This window comes from Monodon monoceros, unplaced genomic scaffold (assembly GCF_005190385.1).
Source record: "Monodon monoceros isolate NGI ecotype Baffin Bay Population unplaced genomic scaffold, NGI_Narwhal_1 Super_Scaffold_11, whole genome shotgun sequence".
Taxonomy (NCBI): domain Eukaryota; kingdom Metazoa; phylum Chordata; class Mammalia; order Artiodactyla; family Monodontidae; genus Monodon; species Monodon monoceros.
The window spans coordinates 38,554,259-38,573,530 of record NW_021703767.1 but is presented as its reverse complement, the minus strand read 5'-3'; the positions used below and the strand labels follow the sequence as shown (position 1 = coordinate 38,573,530).

General features: G+C 34.9%; 1 protein-coding gene across 2 annotated transcripts in view; it reads right to left on the bottom strand.

Moving 5' to 3' along the window:
• The window catches only part of CADM2 (cell adhesion molecule 2), a 1,050,900-nt gene that overhangs the window by 154,626 nt on the left and 877,002 nt on the right, over nt 1–19,272 (bottom strand). For both annotated transcript variants that reach the window (XM_029215414.1, XM_029215413.1), the window contains exons 3-4: nt 7,657–7,809; nt 4,896–5,033 (exon numbers count right to left, since the gene is read on the bottom strand). In XM_029215414.1, coding sequence (XP_029071247.1) covers nt 4,896–5,033; nt 7,657–7,809 — 291 coding nt within the window. The remainder of the gene's footprint in view (nt 1–4,895; nt 5,034–7,656; nt 7,810–19,272) is intronic.

The window sequence follows — 19,272 nt, the reverse complement described above, 5'->3', positions numbered from 1 at the left end:
TCCCTTAGTAATCTCCCTTTGATGAACTCAAAAGGGATCCATAATTATATCTGTAAAATCCCTTTTGCCATGTAAGGTAACATGATCAACATGATCAAGGCAGTGATATCACATATATTCTCAAGTCCTTCCTACACTCCAGGGGAAAAGATTATACAAAAATGTGGGTCATTGAGGGTTCTCATAGAATTCTGCCTAACACATTCATGTAAAAGCTAGTTGGCTGGAAAAGAAAATCTTAAGATTTTATGATGATAACTACTCAAACGACAAGTTACTAAACTTACATATGGAATGGAAAGTTTATACAAGTTCTCAGGACACTGATAGATTTAGGAAGGCAATACACATTTTTTTCCCACACTAAATGGCAATATTTCCAACTTCCTAGCTACACAGAAGATTAAAAGCTACAGTGAAACCCCCTGCAGTTTTGAATACAGAGCTGCCCAGAGGCACCAAAGGGATTTCTGAGTCAGACTCATCAGGAGGAAAAAGGAGAGTCAGATGAAAATTATGATTATTCATTCCACCGTTTAAAGCATATAGAAGAAAGTGTTTCACCACTGCCTACAGAATAAATTCCAAACTCCTTAATCTGGAGTAAAAGATCTTCCATGACTTAACTGGCCCCTACCTTCCCATTTATCTCTCATGTCTGTATCAAACAGAAAGTTTCAGTTCCTTCAAACAATCACATGCTTTTACCCTGCATAAACACATGGTTTCTTTCTTTAGAATGCTCTACCACCTACTTTTACCCACAACCCATACAGTGAATTCCATTCATCATTTAAGATCCACTTATTCATTTAACATATACTTACTGAGTACTCTCATTTACCTCTGCCACAAAGTAGGGCACATCTCTGCTTCTTGTTTTGTACAAAAACTGTAGCCAGTTCATATGTCTGTTACTATACTTGTTAGATCTTATGTTTATATGTCCATCCCCCAAAAGTGAATACCTTAAAGAAATAATTCGGTTTTGGTTATATTTCTAGGACTAATTCAGGGATTGTTACAACTCACCAATCATGGTTTGCTCAAGATAGTAATAAAAATGATAACAATAATAATAATATCTAAAATATATTCAGTGATTCCTTATACTGTGAAAACACTTTATACATATTGGCTTGTATGAAATCCTTGCAATAGCACTTTGAGGCAAGCTTTATGATCCTCATTTATTAGATGAGAAAACTAAAGTTCAGAGACAGAGGCAAGACTTCAATATTTTACTGATACTTCTCAACATTCTGTTCTCTATATACCAGTGTGGTCTCCAAACAGGAGCATCATTATCACTCACAAATTCAACACACTGCTAAATATATATGTTCTCGGTTTCCAACCCAGATGTACTCAATCAGAAAATCTGGGGTCAGGCCCCTATAATCTGAGTTTTAACAGGCCCTGGAGGTGATGATGGTGCCTGCTAAAGTTTGAGAACCATGCTGTATAATCTAACATGGAAATATCCTGGCCAAGAAAATGTGATCAGCTAGGACTATGAAACAACTTTCTCCCAGAAACTTGGTGATTAAATTCATATGTTAGATAATAATGGAGAAAAAATGTACAGAACAATGACTCCTCCTGAAATCAGAAGTTACTTTGAAAGCCCCTACCTCTATCATACAGAGTCTGAAACTTAACACAGTGTCAATATGCTGAACTGGCCAGTGCTTAGTTAAAACGTATGGAAAATAATACTTTCCCTTGACTGGAATAACTACTTTGGGATTTACATAATGTTATACATTCCTCTTTATAGTAAAGTATTCCTCATAGCTGGTTTTATCACCCCAAAGGCATTTTAAACATCTCCAGGTCAAGGTTTTGTTTTCTTCATTTGGATATTCACTCATGCACCATAGAATGCTGTATAATTGGGACACATTTTAACAATTTCTTATCAAATTGGATTTAACTGAATTTGATTAGCCTATCTTTTCCAATTCTTTATACTAGGGAGTGTCTTTTTAAAAAATCTCAAGTGATATTATAGTAAAAATTGTTACATGATAATAGGAAGTCAAATTTTGATTTCTGAAAAGACAAGAGTGCAAGATAAGGATAGAACACTCCTTTCAGTGAGGTGTATCTGCTGAGGGATTTTAGAGCGAACTTTCACTTCACATGTATAGAGCACAGCAATAATAATGAACGTGCATTCTGTATAGAGTACTAAATACAGCATATTTGCCTATACACCTATAAAAACAATTTTAGAGAACTCAGGAAGTTCACCATATAATTGTAAAGACAAACTATGTAAACATGCAAAATAAGAGTTATGAACAAATAAAGAGCTATATAGATGAATTCAAGTGTAGGAATAATAAATGGTCTATTAATGGCCACGCATTGAAGAACACAGAAAAAGCAAAGCTTCACTACTTCTGAGTAGAACACAGAACCAAATGCTGATTCTGTATATGGTTTTCTCTTGATTTTCATTCTAGTCTTGATTCAGATGATTTTAAAGTATAGTGTTTATAAGATCAAAATTTCATCTTTTTACATATAAACAAAAGTCCCCTCTCTACCTAGTTTATGAATAAATCTGGCATTCAGAGCAGAAACCAAATTTGTCAAAAATTAAGCTATTTTATAAAAATATTTTTAATGAAAACATTATGCGTTTTTCATGAGGCTACAATGTTAAAAACAATCAACCAATATTAATGACTAGTATGTTAGTCTCTGACCTCCCTGAGGATATATTTATCCGAAACACAAATAAAATGGTAAGAAATTAAGAGAAACTAACTCACTAACTAATTATGTCAAAATTCAGAAAGAGATGCATGTAGGTAATAAAACAATTTAACCGAAGGAGAGTATTTAAGAAGAATATTCTAACATAAACCAAGCCTTTCACATAGAAAACCATCTGATTTGTAAGAATTCACTGCCAGGAGCTTTCTTATAGGCCAAGGAAATAGGATTTTAAACTTATCCTCCAGGTTAGGACTTTCAATCAGAAATGCTTACGCAGAAAAAGTGGCTGGATTAGAACCTTGTCATAGTAAGATAACTCTGGATACAGTGTAGAGGGTCCATTTAGAAAAGCTCCAACCAAGACTAGACATTTAACACACTAACCTAAACAAATATATCCTAAAGGCAGAATTAGAATGGATGGTACTGAGCCCTGGCAGAATATAAGAGCAAGTTTAACTTAGCAAAGTGATGTATCTAACTTGTGAAATGGGTGCTTGTACTTCTCCAAAGTTAGTCCAATAAAATGTATTTATTAGAAGTTCTAAAGTAAAGGTAGTAATTATGGATAAATTACAGATAGTTCCTTGTTTGGGGAAAAAAATATAAAGAGAGAAAGTAATTAAAATAGAAAAGAGGTAGAATAATTGTATGGACTGTAACCCATAATTTCTTAGTAATATAGACAATTCTACCTGTTGGGCCTCCATGCCTAAGTAAGATACTTGAATTACAAGTTAAAATAACCAGAATGGTTTGCATCAATCTATCTCCTAGAAGGTTACCTTGAGAATAATACATATTACTATATAAATAGGAAAAATTTTTAACAAGCATAATAGATGATTCTTATATTTGGGTTTTAATGTACATGTGATGTCAGGTCCAAGATTTCTGTATGTGGGGTACAAAAACCACTACCAGACTTATTAGTCATCTCCTCTATAAACTTCTTAATCCACCCTAAAAGAGTGTGTGTGTGCACATGTGTGTTTAAGTGTATGAAGTAAGAGCAGAATTATGCTGAATATTTACATTTCTGTGCATTTTTACTGAGACAAGCACATTATTTTACCCTGTGTGAGAGCTACTGAAAAACAGATTTATTGATGTTTAGCTAGTTTTATTCCCAAAACTTTGTATTTTCAGAACCAACAAGTTGAAGAAATAATTCATGAAGTTTCTCTGTCTATAATCTAAATACTACAGATGAGCTCTGAAATAATCACATCTAACATGAACACTTAGCACTTGCTATTGTCAAGTACGAATCTACGTGTTTTTTATATATTAACTTATTTATTTCTCCAAGTTTCCCACTAGATATATATCATTTTTTAAAAAAGATTTATTATTTATTTATTTATTTAATCTATTTTTGGCGGCATAGGGTCTTAGTTGCCGTGCGCAGGCTCCTCCTTGAGGCATGCTAAACATTCGTTGCAATGCTCGGGCTCTTTGTTGCGGTGCGCGGCCTTCTCTCTAGCTGTGGTGTGCGGGTTTTCTCTTCTCTAGTTGTGGTGCACAGGCTCCAGGGCGTGTGGGCTTTGTAGTTTGGGGCCTGCAGGCTCTCTAGTTAAGGCACTTGAGCTCAGTAGGTGTGGTGCACGGGCTTAGTTGCCCCACGGAATGTGGGATCTTAGTTCCCTGACCAGGGATCAAACCCACGTCCCCTGCATTATAAGGTGGATCCTTTACCACTAGATCACCAGGAAAGTCTCTAGATATATATCATTTTAAAACTGTTTTACGTAAGAGAAAAATGGGGCACACAGAGATGATATTAATATACCTTGTAAAATTACCTAATTTAAGGTAAATCTGGTTCAAATTACACTTAATCAGAAAGTGACTGTGGTTTGAAAAGGAAAATGTAGGGCTTCCCTCGTGGTGCAGTGGTTGAGAGTCTGCCTGCCGATGCAGGGGACACGGGCCCCGGTCCGGGAAGATCCCACATGCGGCGGAGTGGCTGGGCCCATGAGCCATGGCCGCTGAGCCTGCGTCCCCGGAGCCTGTGCTCCGCAACGGGAGAGGCCACAACAGTCAGAGGCCCGCGTACCGCAAAAAAAAGAAAGAAAAGGAAAATGTAAAATGCCCTGGATCTAACACTTCACACTAGTTTCAGCACATTAATTTTGATTTGGAGACCTTTCCCCATTCCTTACCTTTAATCTCTTTGTCATTTTTGAACCATCTTATATCAGCTGCAGGTTTACTACCAGATGTTTTACAAGTCAGCTGCATCAAGTCTCCCTCCATAACTGGGGATGAAAATCCGCTAATTTGAGGCTTCTCAGGAACACCTGAAATTTAAGCAAATGAATGAAATAAACATTAATCTCCAGGGTTGATTTGTTCTTACGACTACTACTTTCAGAAGCAAAGCTAAACTGGGTGTATAACTGACAATAACTTCAATCAAGAATAATAAACCGGGGCTTCCCTGGTGGTGCAGTGGTTGAGAGTCTGCCTGCCGATGCAGGGGACAAGGGTTCATGCCCCAGTCTGGGAAGATCCCACATGCCGCAGAGCAGCTGGGCCCGTGAGCCATGGCCACTGAGCCTGTGAGTCCGGAGCCTGTGCTGTGCAACGGGAGAGGCCAAAACAGTGAAAGGCCCGGGAACCCAAAAAAAAAAAAAAAAAAAGAATAATAAACCAAAACATAATAATAATAAACTGCTATATAATAAAATAAATGACAAAATATATAAAAAATATATAGCGAGATATATATACACATACATACAAACACATATGTGTCTGTGTAAATATGCATATGTGTGTGTATATTATTCAGAAAGCATTTAAAGTCGTTTTTTTTAATTAAATTTTACCTGCAGAAATACTCTTTATAATCTTAAAAACAACCATATCTTAAGATTTACCAGTGTGGGGCTTAAAAACGGTAGATTGTTTGCACTGGGCAAAAAAAATCCACAAAGCATATTTCTTCATTCTTTAGCAAACTGTGATTTAACCAAAATAGCACATTTCATTCCTGATTTCAGAATTCTTAAAGCTTAAAAAACATTGTTATCCTCTGTGTACTTTTTTCTAGAAAATGCATTTTGGAATAAAAGATTCATTAAAAATTGCAACTATACTTATTTTTCTGATTCTTCTAAAGTAGAGAATGTCTCTTAATGTCATTTGTATTAGAAATGTAATTGCAGTTTTGTGGAGCATGATATGTATTATTATTATTATTTTTTTTTTTTGCAGTACGCGGGCCTCTCACTGTTGTGGCCTCTCCCGTTGAGGAACACAGGCTCCGGACGCGCAGGCTCAGCAGCCATAGCTCATGGGCCTAGCTGCTCCGCGGCATGTGGGATCTTCCCAGACCGGGGCACTAACCCATGTCCCCTGCATCGGCAGGTGGACTCTCAACCACTGCGCCACCAGGGAAGCCCATGTATTATTTTTAATGCTAGCATTACTAGCTACTTATTACCTTTTCTAGTCCAGATCATCCAATGAATAAGCAGATAACTAATATTCAGAGATAGACATTGATGATTTAAATAATACAACATTACATATTTTGGAGGCAATAATATTCTGCTGTCATGACAGAGGTTTATTAAAATTTCTTCTTAAAATATTCAATAATAAAGGCAGACTGAAAGTTTCTTTATTGTACTATTTAATTCAGTTTGAAAAGAATAAAATGTAAGAATGTTGGAAGGCGCCAATAAAAGAAATACAAACTAAAACAACAAGAACAACAAAGATAAATGACAGATCAACATACTCCACTAGCTGGCTAGCTTTCTTTTCTTTTCGTTCACCTTCATATAGCTTTTTTTAAAAAAAAAACCAAACATGTCACATCACCATTTAATAAACTGATATTAGCCACTTTCCTATTTCTTGGGGTCTCAAGTTGGCTCTCTACAGAACAATACATTAATCTTAGGCAGCTGCTATCCTGAGATACTCCATTTAGTGGGTGTATTTTGTCCTTAATGGCAAACTTGTAAAGATTTTTATACAATAGTCCCAGTGGGACTTGTAAAGAAACATATTTCATATCCTATGCACAAAACCAATTCACTAGCAGGATTAACTTTAATATTCTCACCCAAAAGAACAGCATGCATTAGTTCGTTTAAATGCAGTGTTATGCCTTTATCTATCAAAAAAGGAAGGCAAGCTAAGGGCAAAAAAAAAAAAATCAATCTTTAAATTCCTCTAACTTGTTCAGTACACAGGTGTGTTTCAGTGAATTCCAGCAATTTCAGCTGATTGGGCCACTGACGTCTGTGGAATCACAGAGAGCTGTGAGCTGCAAGCTTATTCCTCAGAAACTCTATGAATGTATTGCTTTTTAGTGTCACTATAACCTTTAGAAAAATGGCCCAATACTTAGAGAATAAAAAAACAAAGAAGCTACAAGCTGCATGCGTAAGCGACATTATGTACTTCATTTAGTAATCTAGAAAACTACAAAGCTAAAAGGCAAGAAGACAAATAGAAATGTTAGGGTCATTTAAATACACTAAAATACACAAATGGGCATATTTGGAAGCCAATAGATATTAGGGAAGATCCCATTAGGTGACTGATGATAAGGTGGCGGAGCATCTGATAGACACTTTGAAGTCATTATGTTCATTATTCTACCACTTTATAAAAGGATTACCACGTATACAATATAGAGATGATTTGACACAAAGGAATTTAGTTGAAAATCAAGAAACCTGGTGTCTATTGCTGACTAAGAAACAAAATGGCTGTTTGCTCTTGGGAAGTCATACAAATCTTTATACCTCTCTTTATCTATTTATAAAATGGGGGAAATGACTAAGTGATTTTTTAATGCTTTTTGATGATCCTCAAAGTGTAGATCTGTTATTGAATCATGTTGCTGTAGCTGTACACATCTCTCTGGCTTGTGATCACATGGTGTTAGTCCCTTGCACTTACCCAGAACAGTGAGATAGGCCTTGGAAGTTTTGACAGGCATTGTAAATAAAGAACAGGTGTACTGTCCTTCATCAGAGAGAGAGACATCACTGACGCTGATACTCAGTTCATGCCAGGAAGCCCGAACCAGCTCGATCCTATTGTCCCTTAAAGCTGGAAAAAGAAAATACTGAAAATATGAATAACAACATTAGGAAAAGTTGCTACTGTTAGACTACATATTTTTAGCACAACACAATAAACATTTTCTTTGGCCATATGTCTAAATCTGGTTTCCTGAAATGTTTTAAAGGAAGGTTTAAATATATTGAAATATTTTATCAGATTTAAGTAGAATTAAATGTTCCTTAATGTTCTGAGAAATAACTTTTTAATTAAATGATTGCATCTAGTAAGTACAATACCTTGGATGAGGTAGATATTGATGGTGACAAAAATGGCTTTCCTTCACAAAGTCTTTCATGAATTGTCAGTACCAAGAAGAGCTGTAAACAAAAAATTTCACTTCTATGCCCAGATAAATTTGGGAAAACTATGACTGCTCAATTCCTTCTAGGAAACCAACAATGAACCTTAGCGTATTGAAAGTTCTCTGCAGTAGAGACACCTGTTAAGCTTTTTTTAAATCAGAGCTAACTTTCAGCTGAAAAACACCTGTACTGTACCTGACGTTAAATTTGCTCTGACTGTTTGGTGCCTCTGCTGTACTGTCTGTTAAATACTTTTAATATATTCTTTGGTTCAAACCACCTTTTCTATCACAGAACACTTGTTTTCACAGATCTCTTAAGCATCTTGCTTATTTATGCTTCTTTTAAATCATTTTTGGAAAAGCATTAAAAAACTTAAATATCACTATGTGCTCCACTAAGGACAGCTATAAAACCAGGAATTAAGCAAGAGGTGACTAAAGGAGTACTCTGAAAGGTAGAAAGAGGAAAGGGGACTGGTTAGTGATACCAGAACCTAAGGAATAACACAGTGTCTCTCTAACCAATTGTAAAAGGCATTTGAGGCCCGGCTTCTTCCAACCATAACCTAGCAACAGAAGGTGGCCTAGGTAGACTCATTTTTATCACAGAGCAAATGGGATTCCCACCAAGAACTTCAGGAGAGACTGGGCCACCCCCAAGGGGAATCAATCGGGAGCATCACTGTCATGGAATGCAGTCTCTTTTTCCATTAGGCTGGAGACTCCCCTTCCCTACTGAGAGACAATGGTCAATTGGGCAGCACAGGCAGTGGGCCAATCCTTCTATAACAATTACCCAGCCCTTGAAGTGATCTTTGATGAGCTAAAGAACCATTTATCCCCCCTAGAGCCATCAGGAGGCCTTGCTTCCTTAGGTGGCACCAGTAGGGATCAGTACAACTCCCAGTGGAAACAGACAACTCAAAGTGACCAAATAGCACCACAAAGGCTCTGAAAATTAAATTGTTGGTGGAACCATAGCCCACAAATGTAAGCCAGGACCTGTGTGCTGAACTTAAATTGAATAGAAGATGTAAATAGTATCCAGAGTCTCCTAACACAGTAACCAAAATGTCCAGGATGTGATAAAAAAAGAATTACTGGTCACACCAAATACCAGGCAAAACATAACTTGAATGAGAAAAAATAATCCACAGATGCTAATACTGAGTTGAAACGGATGTTAGAATTATCTGACAGAGAATTTAAAGAAGCCATCATAAAATTACTTTAACAAGCAATTACTAATTATCTTGAAACAAATACAAAATAGAAAATCTCAGCACTCTAAAGAAGTTATTTAAAAAAAGAATCAAAGGAAAGTACAGAAGTCAAAAATACAACAACCAAAATAAAAACTCACTGGATTGGATAAATAGTACAATGAGACAACAGAGGATAGAATCAGTGAACTTAAGGACAGACCAATACAAGTCACTGGATCTGAACAAGAGAGAGAAAACAGATTGGAAAACCAAACAAAAAAACAAAAAATCAGAATCTTGGGGACCTGTGGGACAATAACAAAATATCCAACATTGGTACCATATAAGTCCCAAAAGAAGAGAAAGAGAGTGAGGCAGAAAGAATTTAAGAAATAATGGTCAAAACTTCACAAATTAGGCAAAAGAAATAAATGTACAAAATCAGGAAGAGGAGCAGACTCAAACAGGATAAACCCCAAAAGATCCAAATCAAGATACAGTGAAATTAGGGCTTCCCTGGTGGTGCAGTGGTTGAGAGTCCACCTGCTGATGCAAGGGACACGGGTTTGTGCCCCGGTCCGGGAAGATCCCACATGCGGTGCAGCGGCTGGGCCCGTGAGAGAAAGACATATTACCTATAAGAAAACACCATTTCAAATGACAATATATGACCTCATTTGAAATTATGGAGGTCAGAGGCAGTGGCACATTTTTCAAGTTCTGAAAGAAGAGAACTGTTGATCATGAATTCTTATCCAGTGAAACCAACGTTCAGGAATCAAGGGGAAATAAATATATTTTTAGAAGGAGGAAAACTAAAAACATGTTTCTCTAGCAGATCCGTCTTAAAGAAGAGTTAAAGTTCTTCAAACAGAATAGAAGAAATTTTGAAGCATCAAGAAGGAAGAACAAGTGAGAGAACAAAAAATATGGGTAAATACAATATAGACTACTCTGTTGCATTTTCCTGACTATATGATGGTTAAAACAAACATTATACCATCAACTGATGCAGTGTTCAACATGTTAAGAAGGAATAGTTAAAACAAATAAAAAGTGTCAGTGCAAAAGGACCTAATGGAAGTAAGGCTTCCATATTTTACCAGAAGTGGTAAAAGTAGTAGACTGTGATAAATTGTATATGTATAGCATTTCAATACCTGGAGCAACTACTAAGAAAATATACAAAGTGATACATTCAGAAACTCTATAGATAAATTAAGATGAAATCCTTTTATATAGTGTCTTGAAATAACTAAAATTATAGAGATGGAGAAAAGATTAGTTCCTACCAACGGTGAAGGTTAGTAAGGGGTGGAGGGGGAGTGGGAGTGATATGAGCGTGGTTATAAAACTACAGCATGAAGGATCCTTGTGGTGATAGAACCGCTTTGCATCTTGACTGTGGTGATGGATACATTAACCTACATATGTAATGAAACTGGATAAAACTAAACACATACACACACACACACACACACACACACAAACGAGTACATGTAAAACCGGTGAAACTCAAATAAGATTGGTGGACTATGTCAATGTCTATTTTCTAGCTGTGATATCTTTCCAAGATGTTATTTGGGTAGAGGGTACATGGATTTCTCTGTATTATTTCTCACAACTGGGTATGAATAATAACTCAGCTTAAAATATTTTCTGCACATTAGATGGAATGGGGAAATGGTTTTGATATCAAAGCTTGAAACTCATTATATACATTTGCCACAGAGTAAGAAGGGGATCCCAAGTGTCATATATTCTTAAATTGCCTATACCTTTCCTCTATGCTTTGTGAGAGGAGCAGGAAATTAAAAAAATATATTTGGTAAAATTCTAAATTTTCATGATTTTAAATATACTTTAAAAATCATCCTCTCACTTACTCAATAACACATACCTGAATGATTATCGTCCATCTATTACCATTCTTTGTTACCTCTAATTTCATAAGGAGACATACACTTGCGAACATTTTCAAAACTGATTTTTATCAACTATAAAAATTAAGGAAGACTGATTACAATTGTGTTTGCGACTCCACTAGGTTACAGCGGACTTTTTATAAAAATGTCTATTTTGTACGCTATCTCTTACACTCCCTATTATATATGCCTTGTTCAGTTGCTAGAGGAAAAGAGGCAGACACAGATTTGTCATTTCCCCAATAGGACCTCATGCTATACCAACCACTTTTCAAAGGTATGATTTATTTTAAAAAATATTTATCACATATTTCTTGTTTTTTTATAAAAAAGAAGTCTCCAAAAGGGAAAACCTCACATTCCTGCAATGATACTGTGTGGGTAAAACATGTTACTCACCCCGTGTTCAATTTCATTTCTTCTAACACAGGTCGCACTGACAGAGAGACAGAGCTTACATTTTTTAGTGAATCTTGGCAAAAGGAATTTAACTCTCTTTTGGTCAGACTCTTTTATGGAAACTATATATTATATATATATATATATATAAACTATATAACTACATAATATAACTGAAGTCAAACTGAATTACTCAAGTGCATACAAATAGAAAATGTTCATATTTAAACCATTTGTGTGGAGTAAGGCTAAAAGCACTGACTTTGGTATCAGAAGATCTGCTTTAGGCACTTATATGAGGTCAGGTTTCCTGTGGATAATAATTCCTGATTCATTTCCATCTTTGCATTATGAGAACTATGGTATCATGTTATATGTAAAGTGATTTAAACAAATGTGCAATGATATATTAAAATATTTTAGGTTTGGAATCCAGATGAGAACCTAAATATTTAAAGTCTGAAATGTCTCGATTCAGCTTACCAAATCCTATAATTTTTTGAGTTGTTTTATAATTACTACCAGGTTTGACTAAAAATTAGGCTCTGAAAAGTAGAATACATATATTTTAATGTAACCTCTGTCATTGGTTAGCCATATCAATAGGTAAGTCACCTATTGTGTACCCCAGTCTGCTGAGTGTTAGGCGGAGATAATAACAATTGAGTGAAAGTATAAGGTATATGATTTAGAGAAATGAAATACATGAATAGATATTCAAAACCTGAAAACATATTCCCAAAAGGGAAGAAAGTGACACAGTTAGCAAAGGGATTATTTATTGTATAAATTTCCTTGATAATTCATTTGCCAAAAAACAAAGAGCTGCCTAAGGAAATTTTTATTGGACTGAACATTTTATTTTATTTTAGTAGCTATAAACATTTTTTATTATAGAGAAGTTAAGTGATTTCAAGATTGGAAAGTGTCCATTGTATTTGGACAGTGTCGGTGAGTTTGGCTATATCATGAAGAGGTTGCTAAGAAGGAACCAGATTGCACTCTTGGATGAGAAGAGTAGGAGACAGTCCAGGGTCAGAAGGAAGGGAGGCTATTTTTCTGGAAGGAAGAGACTGAATCATATTTATAGGCTCAAGAGAAAGGGGATCAATAAAGGCATGAAAAATAGAAATGGCATCTCTGGTACAGATATCTTCAGGACCTGTTCTCCCAGCAGCACCTCCCCACTTCCCCCTCACCAGAGAAATCCCTTTGGACACAATTTGTTTTTAAACAAATTTGTTTTTAAACAAATCTTACATCCACAGCATTTATCTTTTCAAGTTTGTAAATACTTATGATGTCATCTGCAGTTCTCTTTATCACAGCATTTTAAGTATGAAAGAAACAAAGGAAACCTTCTAAAGTCCAAAGAGGGGTGAAATACAACTCAATGGATGCCCTGTGAGCAGGATCCTAGTCTTGCACATCTCAGCACCCTGCATCCTAACTATCTGCGCAGCAAGTTTTCGGTGAATGACTATTGAATTGAAACTGAGAGCCAAACTCTGTCTGCATATAAGAGCAGAGTGAAAAAGAACTGAATTAGGAAGTCCGCTTTGATACAGCCCCCATGGGAGAAAAGCCCCCCAAACAAGAAAAAAAAGTGTCTTGTTTAGATACTGTTGAGCATAAAAGACCTAGAAACATCATGCTGCAAAAAGTTTTTTTAAAAAGTGATCATTCATTGAACACTTATTTGAAATACTGAATGAGTGATCTCTGAAGCTACTGTTGTGTTACCTTATGGTTTCCAAATGAACACAAAAGGTAGTAGAGACTCAGAAATAATCCATACTTTCTACAGAGTAAGTTGCATATATTTATAGTGAACCTAAAAAGAAGAATCGTAATATTGTCGGTTGCAGTGAATTCAATCTTTTAAAAAAGTGCTGTCGTTTGAGCACACAGAATGTTCATGATTATCTAAATATCTTTTTTTTTTTTTTTTTTTTTTTGCGGTACGCAGGCCTCTCACTGTCGTGGCCTCTCCCGTTGCGGAGCACAGGCTCCGGACGCGCAGGCTCAGCGGCCATGGCTCACGGGCCCAGCCACTCCGCGGCATGTGGGATCCTCCACAGACCGGGGCACGAACCCGCGTTCCCTGCATCGGCAGGCGGACTCTTAACCACTGAGCCACCAGGGAAGCCCATATCTAAATATCTTTAAAAAAAAATAAAACCTCAAACATTTCATTGAAAGAAATAGATTTTAAACATTATCCTAGGAATAACTGAAGAGAACAAATGAGTATGTGGAATAAAAGAATGAAAGGTAATTGTTCACACACCATAGAGATTAAAATGAGCTAATGAGTTAAAAGTAGGTTACTCTGAGACCACATCTCATCAGCTATTAGGTGCCTGCCACCCACTGGTGAGGTGATTTAACAGTTCAAAACACTGAACTCTAGAGAATTTAATCTTAGCTGCAAATAAGAAGCACTGACCAATGAGTGAGAATTTATTAAATAGTGCTTAACACTGGATAAAAATTATTTTCCCAATATATCATTGGTTCTAAATAGTTCGTCAATCATACAAATGCATATTTGGGATTCATGCTGGGTAAAATAAAAATTCCTAAGACGATTACTTGGAGAATTTTACACACATTTTATACTGATTTCTAACAAAAGTTACTGGCATAGTTAATAAGTTGTATATTAATTAGTTTTAAACCAAATTAACTTAATAACATTAGTGCTATTGAATTTATCTGACATTATTCATTTAAGAGCCTAATAGCAATTTGTATACACAAAATTGTATACAAATTGTATATACTTGAATTAATAGTTTTCTTAAGTGCTGTGATCTTTATAAAGGTGATCACATACTTCTTGCCAGAAACATTTTCAAATATGTCTAAGTTGGTTTCCAGTGAGTAATAATTTATGTCACACTTTAGGGTGCTTAAGTAAAGATAAAAAACATATTTCATTATGTAATCATTTTAAGAGACTATTAAAATGCAGCAAATAACAACATCATTGTTTTTGCATTTTTTCTAGTTCACCCATTTGACCTAAAACTTTCCCAAATCAGGATTATATCTCTTTATATTTATATTTATAAATATTTATATTGTCTACAAGGCTTTACACATATCATGATACATGTAGATGCCCATTAAATTTTATTGTATTAAATTTAATATGTGGGTCATCAGTTTTTTATATATAATAATAGTCTATAATTGTACATATTAACATCATTTTAGAAAATTCCATATATTAAGTGAATATTATATGCTGAATGATTTTTATTATTATAATTCACTATATTTTACAGACAAGTACTAAAGGAAAAACCTACATCAAGATGATAGAAGTCATTTCAAGTGTCATCCTAGCTACTTAAATTCTCAATATCAGCATGTTTCCAAGAGCATACCATTCTACACTCACAGGCTTTAGCTGAAGCAATCACTGCACATATTTAGAAGTTTTTATAAACATATTACTTTCCAACCAGTAAGTTCCATCTTGTAAGTTTAACATCACTGGTGTGATGGAATTAAAACAACAATAGGTATGTCAGTCTTCTTTCTCCTTGTTCTCAGCTCAAGTCTCATCCAGGTGTTCCCACTTGATTCTTACAGGGAGTTTAGATATGTCAGTACAATAAGCCAAGTTCTGCCTAGAGAAAGATATATCGAAGAATGCTGTATATGGACTTTGATTCAATAACAAGTTTCAGTGTTGTTTGCTGACTAATAATATAATCCTTCTCATGATTCTGACTTTGTTGTTTTAAGGTTGCCCAGACCAGCACTTCTTTGTTTCCCAACTTCTGCAAACAGGCTTGTTTTCTCTCTGAACGCTATCCACGTAGACCTGTGCTAACTGCCTACTCTGCTTTGCCCCTACTGATTTCTCTAGAACTGATCACTAACCAAAGTGACTCAGGCAATCTGCTAACCTTGTTTTATCAGCTGAAATACCTACTATCCTCACTGGTAAAAACTAGGAAGAGGAATTAAAGCTTCAGTGAGGTCAACTTTGTTTTGGTGTACCAGAATATTGTTTTGCTAATTAAATCTGTATCCTAATAAATCAGAGAGGAAAAATAAGTCAAATAAGCTCTAATAAAGTTTCAAATGGGCTGCAGATTCAGGGCTTAACTCTTGTCAGACCTCACAATTAGTATATTGACACGTATGATGTCAAAATATGCCTCTAGACGTTGTAAAACAGGCAAGATAAAGAAGGAAATCGAGCCATTCTTACTCTTATTATAAGAGTGTTATTTTATTTAACAGCCCAAATGTTTTATTTGTGTAAATAGTATAATCATATCCTGATTACATTCAGTATATGTTATTTGTAATAGTGCTATGGACTGCCAGAAATAAAGGAGTTAAAACATACAGACAGAATAAAATATCAAGCTAGTGAACCTTTTCTGTTTTGTTCTTTTACAGTCATACAACACAAAACAATCTAAATCAATCTTCTGGAAAATTGGTAAAAACAACCATTGCTCCAGAGCTGATATTTGGTATACCAAGTTTCAGCTGGGACTGAATTTTTACTAAAACCATAGTAAATGGAGTTTTAGAATAGAAATTCGAACAGAACCCAAGCAATAAATCTGGAAACTGTGTCACTATTTGAAGGAAGTTTTTCCAGTGGTAGAATTTCAATTTTTAAGCCCCAGGTTTTCTTACTTCTAATGTAAAAAAACAAATAGTCATTACTCTCATACCTATATGTGTAATCTGTTATTATGAAACACTTGAAAAAGCAAAATGTTACCATGTCTAAAATGTACCAAAAATTAATAAACTTGGGTATGGAAAATTTATTAATATGTTTGAGGAATGAATATAAACTCCATGATATTTCTACTTTCCATCTTCTTGTCTTTGTTAAGGCTTTTGCCCCTCTTCCTCAGTGTCCTCCACATGACATGTCCAGAGGGAAACCCTGTTGCTCTTTCACTCTATTAAATTCCTAAAGCTCTGAACATAGACTGGATTCTTAATACACCTATATACCTACCCAATTTTCTGTTTTGTAAGGTAACATTTAAACTGTGTGTCATGTAACATAAGCCTCTAAAGATCAGAAATATGTTCACTTTTCTAGTCTATTTCCCCATCCCTCCTCAAAATGCCTAATAATTTAGAAATACCTGAGCATTTGTTCAAATATGGTGAGTAATCCATACCTCTTTACCTAAAGGTGTATATTCCCTCTGCATGTCTCCATTTCATACTTTTCACTCAAGCTAATTAACATATTGCTTTCTTGGTAAATTCTTTCATACTGTCCACCTCCAGCCACATTCACTCTTTCCTTTAGGTTTCCAGGGCAGGAATGTACATGAAGCTCAATAATAATTTGTTGAGCTAATGAGAGAGTAAAAGTGAACATTATATGGTCCATTGTTTATATACTGATATGTACCATTTATCTTATTATATGGTAATCTCCTGGTGCATCCAGCCATGAATGAGACTAATTCCTACTGCCCACAGACACTAGCAAGGTGCTCTGAATATAATTTCCATCTCTCCATTGGATAAGTGAGTGAATGAGCAAGTGAAAGCTGAAAGCACAGAGAATAAATAAAATGGCAGGTGCACCTGGTGAATCATTTCATATGATAAGTCAGCAGAATATGCTCTAGAAAGGTGACATATTTTTACATGACAATGACTTTGAAAATTTATGTTCTAATAGATTCCTTGCACCTGATAAATTTTCATTTTGTAAAGTTTGACTTAAAAGGAGTTTGCAGCTTTTGATTTTTAGTTTCTAAATCTTTAGTTTTTTCTCACTTACGTAGTATCAAACTATCATTAATAGAGACCAAAATTTAAAAAATAACATATAATAAATATTTTCACAATTCAAACAAAACATTTTCTAAGACCCCATTCTAAATATCTTTCTGTATATTGATATAATTTGACTTAAGTAACTGAAACTTAAAATAATCTAAGACAGTTGAGTTGTCATCTTGTATTTTACAGTGGCCTAGGCCTGTAAGTCTTCTAAACTTATGGATTCAGACATTGAAAATTTACTACTTCTTTTTAAGATTGTAAATAGGCTTATCTTATTCCTACTTTCACAATGTCATATGGCAAAAAGAACTCTGTAAAGCCAAAGCAAATACACTTAAATCTTCTTTTGTATCTCTAGATAACTGTCTAGAAGTTATTACACCCACTAATTTTACAGTATGGATTTGCTTTCAGATGAAGGGTTGCATTTCAGTTGTTTAAAACACAGGAAGTTTCTTTAACATGTAACAGTAAAGGACTGCTCAAGGTCATTGGCAGAGGACGACTTACACTACAGGAGCATCAATGATATACACTGCCATCTTCATCTTGTGACTGTGAAAGTCTTCTGAGAGAAAGTGAGCCTGGGGAAGCATGTGTACAAAATTTAATGGCAGAGGCCTGGAAGCACACATACCACACACACACCATTCCATGTCCAAGCACATGGCCATACTTCAAGGGAGACTGGTAAATGCAGTCTGGCTGTATGTATAGGAAGGAGAGATATTAGTGAGCAGTTACTAGTTTCTGCCTTGTTACTGTAGGCTTATTTGTACTACTGTATCTATATATGCTAATGTTTCTATAAAAAATTAATGTAGATATCCAGGAATGATAGAAAACAACAGATAATATACTTTCTCTAAAATAGTCATAATTCCAGTGTGTTTTGGTACAAAAATTCTACCTAGTTACTAAATTATGAAAAGGAATTACCAATCTATTACTTATGAATGTGTTCTTCTCAACACTGCTTTAGATTCAGCAAAGGAGAAATATCTATAGAAGTAACACTATAGTTATTTTCTATTGACTGTGTCATCCTCTAAGCTATAAGCATGACCCTAGTTTTAGAAAATGGGAGGTGAATTACTGTTCATTATTTACTAAATTATTTTTTTAGAATAAAAAACTATTCAGGATGGTTTATATAAATTATAAATGTATATTAATTAGATACATATACATGTATATATTTGCCAAATAAGGTATGCAATATTAATTTCAATTCTGATATCAATTTGAAATAAAATTCTATATATCTTCTTAAATGAACTAATAATACAACACTACTTCAATTATAAAAAGAAAACTCTACAGGTCTCTATATAATAATGGAATCAACTAAAATGTGAACTCCTCATTTGATAATTCCGAATAAACTTTCATGAAGATAACTACTGGAAAAGGAAAACTCTGCTAACATACACTCTCACACCCACACATACCTCACCCATATATTATCATTATATACTAATTTCATCTCTTTGCCAATCCATATACTACATTTTGATAAAGACTAAGGCAGTTCCAAATCTGTAAACCATATATGATAAATATAAATATATATATATTTAATTCTGGGAATGTTTTCACTAGAAAAGAAAACATTGACTAGACGAAGTGGTTGCTGGCATGTGAAACTGAGATCATATTTATGCTGATCAAATCACTGAAGGTTAGAAGCTAGTGAGAGGTTGATTTGGGTTTAATATAGAGATTGTCTTTCTATTTATTGAGCTCTTCGCAATTGTAGTGAGCAAACTTACGAGATAAGTTTTTCAAAAAAGTTGTTTAATTAATGGCTACCTGGTCT